Source organism: Ictidomys tridecemlineatus, chromosome 3, assembly GCF_052094955.1.
Source record: "Ictidomys tridecemlineatus isolate mIctTri1 chromosome 3, mIctTri1.hap1, whole genome shotgun sequence".
Lineage (NCBI taxonomy): Eukaryota > Metazoa > Chordata > Mammalia > Rodentia > Sciuridae > Ictidomys > Ictidomys tridecemlineatus.
Window position 1 is genome coordinate 77,743,490 of NC_135479.1, and position 7,568 is coordinate 77,751,057.

The 7,568-nt window shown below is 51.2% G+C and overlaps 1 protein-coding gene across 4 annotated transcripts; it reads left to right on the forward strand.

Annotated features, from left to right (window-relative positions):
- The first annotated feature begins 146 nt into the window (after nt 1-146).
- On the forward strand, nt 147-7,348 carry Glyctk (glycerate kinase). Of its 4 annotated transcripts, none has more exons than XM_078043284.1 (5): nt 147-293; nt 2,442-2,857; nt 3,086-3,237; nt 3,804-3,979; nt 4,295-7,348. In XM_078043284.1, exons 2-5 carry the CDS (start codon nt 2,481-2,483, stop codon nt 5,159-5,161), a joined length of 1,572 nt encoding a protein of 523 aa, XP_077899410.1. In that variant the 5' UTR covers nt 147-293; nt 2,442-2,480; the 3' UTR covers nt 5,162-7,348. The 4 variants fall into 4 exon arrangements, with proteins under 4 accessions (XP_077899410.1, XP_077899408.1, XP_077899411.1 ...); XM_078043282.1 differs by lacking the exon at nt 147-293 and adding an exon at nt 2,141-2,287; XM_078043285.1 differs by lacking the exon at nt 147-293 and adding an exon at nt 2,154-2,287 and having other exon boundaries at nt 2,446-2,857.
- Nucleotides 7,349-7,568: the final 220 nt, after the last annotated feature.

A 7,568-nucleotide genomic window follows, 5' to 3' on the forward strand; every position in this document is an offset into this window, starting at 1 on the left:
GTCCTGTATTTTATCTGGCAAATTTAGCCTTGAGCGTTCACCTGCCCTGGATTCTGGTATTTAGTAGCAAGATTGAAGTCATTTCGGCCTTTGTCCGCATGGAAAATAGTTATATGGTTCACTCAGGCTATGAAAGCATGATGGGCAAGCCCCAGGGATCCCCCTGGCGAATCCGGTCGTTTTTCCGAGTCCTTGTGGAGGTGCTCTTTGTGTTCCCTTTCATCACAGGAGTGGAGCAGGGTTAATCTTAATTTATGGAAAAGCTGAGAACTAGGTAACTGTAAGTAACAAAGGTATGGAAATTGCCACATTGTTTGGGTATGGAATAAACTTGTGTTTTGTGTTCTCTGTGTTAAAACATTGAATGGCTTCAGAAAGCCTGAGGGTGTTGAGGGGTGAGCGTTAGGCACTTTTCAAGACCACTTGGCATCAAACTCAAGACTTTCCCACTTGTTAGGCAGGTGCTGTCTATCACTGGGCCACACCGAGCCCGCTACCTCTCCTCTACCCGACAATAATCTTTAATCTTTAAAAAAAAAAAATATATATATATATATATATATATATAGTTGTAGATGGCCCAATACTTTCTCTTTCTTTATTTTTTATGTGGTGCTGAGGATCGAACCCAGGGCCTCCCATGTGCTAGGGGAGCCACAACCCAAAGCTCCCCCCCTCCTTTTTTTTAAAAAGGGGAATTGAACCCCAGGGGTGCTTAACTGCTTAGGTCCATCCCCAGCCTTTTATTTTATTTTTTAAACATTTTAAAATAAATCTTTTTTAGTTGTAGATGTACACACTACCTTTATTTTGTTTATTTATTTATTTTTATGTGGTAGTGAGGATCGAACCCAGTGCCTCACACATTAGGCCAGCACTCCACTGAGCTACAACCCAGGCCTCTCAACATTTTTTTATATCTTTATTTTATTCATTTACTTTTTTATGTGGTGCTGAGGATCAAACCCAGTGCCTTTCACATGCTAGGCAGGTGCTCTACCACTGAGCCACAATTACAACTACAACCCCTGTTTTTTGAGATAGGATCTTACTCAGTTGCTGAGGTTGGCTTTGAACTTGCCATCCTCCTGCTGCTAGATTAGTAGTGTGTACCACTGTGCTCAGCCCAAATGTTAATTTTAATCTCACCTCAACTCATTTTTCAAATGAGTCCCAGTGGGAGAAATGGAGGTGCATCAGCTACCCAGAAAACCTGTTGGTAGAGCTGGAATGCTGACTCCCCTCCTCCACACTTGCTGATATAATCAGCTTGCAGCCTTAATGGTAGTTATTTATTAAAGTAGATGATTTTTTAGGGATTGGAGTGTAGCTCAGTGATAGAGTACATATTTAGCATGTGAGAGGCCCTGAGTTCAATCTCCAGCACCAAAAAATAAAAAAATGAAAAAAATTGATGTCTTTTTATAGATGAGTCCTTTGGTGTTTTATTGTCCTAAAACCCCACTTTTGCTCCCTGACCTTCACCTCAAGCCTTTCTGGGCCCAGTGGGGAAAATGAATATTTGGGCTCAGTGATAGGAACCTGACTTTTTCCTGCTTCAGCCACTGGGCTTTCACCGCTACAAGTGGTGTGACTCAGGACTTGTTTTGCTGTCAGAGCCAGAATGGGTGTTTTTGGCAGGGATGGGTCTGTCCAGCTTTGTGGGTAGAAGGGCATCTTTTCTTCTCTTGCAGATCGGGTTCCATAGTACATGGCCTCAAGCAGTGCCTGGGGACTTCCTTAAGTATCACTGAGAGCTAGCCTTTACTTCTGATTTGTACCTGGTCTTCTTTGCTGGACTTACCTGAGTGCTGGGATTCCTCAGCTTGTGTGCCTTGAGGATGTACTCTGGACCTGGCCTATCAGTGCACTGACGAACATGTAGCCTCCCCACACAGACCTGCATTCCCAAGCTTCCCAGCCCAGTCCCATGAGCTAATGAAAGAGAGCAGGCTGGAGGTCAGTGGGCTCAGGGTCAGTTGATGTGACCAACAGCCTCCTGGCAGCAGAAATGGTAAAGAAGCAAGGCTGGAGTGCCAGAAGTGGGTGTTTCCCCCTGGACCAGGGCTTAGAAATGCTGGAGGTGGAAAAGGGGGAGTGGAAACCCTCTGGTAGGAATTGCTCCTTCTGTGAATGATTAACCCCAGCCAAGGGGGATGATCTAGGAGAAGGGCCCAGTCAACAGGAACTCTGGACTTGGGACAGAGTGTCCGGAAGCCTGGTGTATGGTCTACAGAAGAGGAGGACTTGGCTGGGTGGTGGGCTGGGATCCAAGGAGGAGACTGAGGTCAGGTAGCTGTGGGATTAAGGAAGTCCCCTTGAGCTATGAGAGGCTCATTCTTGCAGCAGCTGCTATGGGGCCCACTGGCCCTAAGCCCTCAGAGGGGTGGCTGTGGGGGGGCCTCCCATCTCTAGCCTCACAATATGCTTTCTTCCCCCAGGCAGCCATGGATGCAAGGTGGTGCTGAGAGCAGTGGGGCATGGCTGCAGCCCTTCAGGTCCTGCCCTGTCTGGTTCGAGCCCCCTTTCGTCAACTCATCTGGGGGGCTCCAATGGCCCGGCTGGCCAGTGGTGTGGCATTGGCAGAGCATGCACAACAGTTGTTTGAGAGTGCTGTGGGTGCCGTGCAGCCAGGTCCCATGTTGCAAAAGGCACTGTCTTTGGACCCTGATGGCAGAACACTGAAGGTTCGGGACCGGAGCTTTCAGCTGCGGCAAAACCTCTACCTAGTGGGCTTTGGCAAGGCTGTACTGGGCATGGCAGCAGCAGCTGAGGAGCTACTGGGCCAGCATCTTGTGCAGGGTGTGATCAGCGTTCCCAAGGGGATCCGTGCTGCCATGGAATGTGCCGGCAAGCAGTAAGGAGGCATGGAGGGCTGTTCCCCTTTGTCCATCTGGAGGAAAGGAATACATGGGTTCAGACTTCCCTTCCTCACCAGCTTCCCTTTCTTCCTATGTCTGGTCTGGCTCCAGGATGGGTGTCGGTGGTCATCCTTGTTCATGCCCCTTCACCTATGCAGCTGAGAAATCAGATAAGAGGAGAGGAGCCCTCTGCATCTCTTACTTTCTGTTTGATTCCTCTTCAGGGAGATGTTGCTGAAACCACACAGCCGTGTCCAAGTATTTGAGGGTGCAGAGAACAACTTACCGGATCATGATGCACTGCGGGCCGCACTAGCCATCCAGCAGCTGGCTGAAGGACTTACAGCTGATGACCTGTTGCTTGTGCTCATTTCAGGTTAGCTCAGGACAACAGGCTAGAGGGTGCTCCAAATACCAGGTCTTTGAGAGACTGATCTGATTAACTCCCAGCCAAGGGGGATGATCTAGGAGTTGGGAGCAAGGGAGGAGTGTGTGGAGTTGGGAGCAAACGAGGCAGTGAGGAACCTGGAGCCTCCTGATTGGCCTTGGGCCAATTATCTGTCCTTCCCTGAGCTGCAAGATCCTCCCTACCACCAACTCACATTGTTGGGTGATGATAATTGGGTACAGAGGGGGAACCTAACACAGGACCTGGTATATCAGCAGAGCTTTTCGATCTGTTGTTGCTGTCTGCATCAGTGTCAACCAGGGCCCGAACCTAGGTCTCCAACTCTATCCTTGGTCTTCTGCTGTTTACCTCTGTTCCAAGTTCTTAGGGAATGGCAGGGGACAACATCTGGTAGCCAGGGTGTGGTAATTGTCCTCATGGGGCAGTCTGATTCCACCTTCCCAGACCACTTCCCTCATGTGGCCTTGTCCACCACTGCTTGCCTGGTTCCCTGGGTTGGGATGTCTCCTGTGCCTGAGGCTGTGTCTCTGCAGGTGGAGGCTCTGCTCTGCTGCCTGCCCCCATCCCACCTATCACACTGGAGGAGAAGCAGATGCTCACTAAGCTGCTGGCAGCCCATGGAGCCACCATTCAGGAGCTGAATACCATGCGGAAGGCCTTGTCACAACTGAAGGGTGGAGGGCTGGCTCAGGCTGCCTATCCTGCCCAGGTACGTGAGTTGCTTCTTCCTTAGGCAGCTCTGGGCTACTGCCTACATGTGTCTGAGACATGAAAGCCTAGACCAGCATACAGGCAAGGACCTGGTATGAGAGTTTACAGGTTCAGGCTGGGGGAAGGCCTGGGAGGGGCCCCAGAGGGCTAGAGGGAGTTCCCATGGCCAGGTGTTCTGTGAGCCTGCCTGAGAATGGTTAGATGTGATCAAGGAAGTGTACCAGATGATGGATACCTAAGGGGAAGTTTGTTCTTATGCTCTCCGGGATGAGAAGAAGGTGGGATTGACCCTTGCCCCGTGGCCCTTCCACAGGTGGTGAGTCTGATCCTGTCAGATGTGGTGGGGGACCCTGTAGAGGTCATTGCCAGTGGCCCCACTGTGGCCAGCGCCCACAATGTGCAAGATTGCCTGCACATCCTCAATCGCTATGGCCTTCGTGCTGCCCTGCCTCGTTCTGTGAAGACTGTGCTCTCTCGGGCTGACTCTGACCCCCGTGGGCCACACACCTGTGGTCATGTCCTCAATGTGATCATCGGCTCTAATATGCTGGCATTGGCTGAGGCTCAGAAGCAGGCTGAGTTGCTGGGCTACCGGGCCATGGTCCTGAGCACTGCCATACAGGGTGATGTGAAAAGTGTGGCCCAGTTCTATGGACTGCTAGCCCGAGTGGCTGGAGCCCGCCTCATCTCATCCACCGCTGGTGCTTCTGTAGAGGAAGATGCAAAACTCCATGAGCTGGCAGCTGAGTTCCAGCTCCCAGATCTGAAGCTGGAGGAGGTTCTGGAGGCTGTGGCAGAGGCTAGGGGCCCAGTCTGCTTGCTAGCTGGCGGTGAGCCCACGGTGCAGCTGCACGGCTCAGGCAAGGGTGGCCGGAACCAGGAACTGGCCCTGCGTGTTGGAGCAGAGTTAGGAAGATGGCCACTGGGGCCTATTGATGTGTTGTTTTTGAGTGGTGGCACCGATGGGCAGGATGGGCCCACAGAAGCTGCTGGGGCCTGGGTCATGCCTGAGCTTACCATCCAGGCTGCTGCTGAGGGCCTGGATGTGGCTACCTTCCTAGACCACAATGACTCGTACACCTTCTTCTGCCGCCTTCAAGGTGGAGCACACCTGCTGTACACAGGGCCAACAGGAACCAATGTCATGGACACCCACCTTCTGTTTCTGCGGCCTCAGTGACATCATCGGTCATATTTTGAGAGTCCAGAAGAGGCATTGGGGCGGGGTCTTAGGGAATACCAGAGTTGGTCCGCAGGGCCTCACCAGGCTTTAGGGCCTACTTTCTGTCATAACAGCAATTAGCTCTGAGGATAGAACAAGCCCCTTGGCCAGTTTATTGTCTTTGTTGTTGTCTCCTGAGCAGTCTTTTTGCTCATCCCCCTCCTTCTGTGGAGTGAAGCTAGAGAGATTGAAAATAAAAAGGACCACACTGGCTGGGCACAGTGGAGCACGCCTGTAATCCTGGCGGCTCGGAGGCTGAGACAGGAGGATCGTGAGTTCAAAGCCAGCCTCTGAAATTTAGTGAGGCTCTAAGTAACTAGTGAGACCCTGACTATAAATAAAATACAAAAAAGGGCTGGGGATGTGGCTCAGTGGTTAAGTTTCCCTGAGTTCAATCCCTGTTACCAAAAACAAATAAATAAAAGGACCACTGGATTCTCAGTGCATCTTCCCTCAGTACAGACTCAGGGAGCTGCTGGGGAAGGGAGTGTGGGATGGCTATAGTCACAGTTGCCAGGATCTGACGGAGTTTCCCATACCCCTCTCATCTGGACACACTCAGGACTTCTTTCACATAAATAGGGAAACTTGCCTGTCTTTCTAGACTCTATGTGAGTTGAGCCTGGATCCCAACAGACTTGATGTAGGCGAGCAGAGATCCCAGAGAGGACAGGCCTAGGGACTGTCACCCATTCAACCAAGATCCTCTGTGGCATCCTTTGCCATAGTCTGTCCTATTCCTGCAAGTATGCCTCACTGGGGTGGATGTTTACTACCTGCCACCAAGAAATCTCTTCTGTGTTTGGATGTTCTTGGCTTTGGTTGAGCTGAAATCTATCTTATCTCCTAGGCCTCTGTTGTCTAGGAGCTCCTCTAGCCCACAGGACACTAGACTTTATTTTCTTGTGCCAGCCCCATTTTCCTAAGCTGAACATCCCCAGGTCCTTCAGCCACTCCTCTGGGAACACAGTTTAGGCCCTGGTGCTAGCCTTCAGTGATGGTGTTCAGGACTGGGATGGTGGGTGGGTCAGAGCAATGAAGGGGTCCAGCAGCCCCTTCCCCTGTTAGAGTTGATGGGCATAGAGTTGAGTAGGGAGGAGAGCAGCAGTGGAATTGTTCCCTTGGCCTGGCTGGCAGCCTGGCTTGGCAGAAGGAGGTGCTACTGTCCTGGCTTCCTTCGGGCCTTCTTGTTCAGTATTGGAGCCCTCCGCTGGCTATCCTCACCGTGCGCCACGGCTCCAATCCCTATATGAGTGAGCAGTAGAATCACATAGGAATAAAAAGCCATAGAGAACAGTGAGGCCTGGGGCTGCTCCTGTGGGTCTTTCCCCAGTCCTGAGGGTAAGGGGCTCTAGGCCAGAGATGGCATGCCCTCTTTCTGGGAAGAGCCTTCCTTTCCCACTTAGACTCTGGACAGCCTAACTAGCAGAAGGTTCAAGACTTGGGGATATGGCTTATACAGAGCAGGCTCTGGGGATTGGGAGGGAGGTGAACAAGGGAAGCTGGGCTCTGGGGACCTCCTTTAGGAAAAAGGGAAAGAGTTCCTTTCTTTTCTGTCCTGATGTAGATTACCTGCCGACCAGGGTCACAGGGATATGTTGTCCTCAAATGTGTCCTTTCCCAGTCTGAGTCCTTGCCTTTGGGAGTGTGAGTGTTAGCACAGGATACCAAATTGTAGGCAAGAGCGTGTGGAGGGCCTGAGGGCCTGTCAGTTTTGTCCCTAGTGTGCATGTGCATGGTGGGCATTTGAACACAATGCTGGTGTGCATACCAGGAGTGGGACTGCACCTGTGAGTGCTCACACAGGTAATCAGCACAGCTCAGCTGCTGCTAATGCACATCTGCCTCCATGCCTGCCGAGATCTTTGCATGTGGGTGGGGTCTCCTTGGAGCCTTTCCTTGTCTACCTTGACCCCCTCCCTGTACCTGGGTTTGTAGGGAAGGCCAGGCTTTGAATTGGGTCCCTTACTGGTTTGTGAGCTTAACCCATTGTATTTGTTCACTGAGTACTTCAGAGATGGTAAAGGATGTTTGACCAGTCTAGATGACAAAATGAGGTAAACCCCAGTGGTGAGTACACAATAGGACTCATAGTTTGTTCCATAAATGTCGACTATAGATCATTAAAGTGTGCCCCTCCTTTTACTTTTGGCTTCTATCTCTCTTGGCTCAGGTTCCTGCTGCCCTTGTGTTCACTTCATTTCCATCCCCTGAAGCTTTCCCTGGCTGGAAGTTTTCGCCACCAATAGTGCCCCATCTTCGGTTTTCTGCAGCCCTCACAGACTCCTCCATTCTCTGCACTTGGCATGAGTTCAGCAGTGAGTCTGGACAGCCCTTTAGAGTCAGCTTATCAAACCTCTTTTGT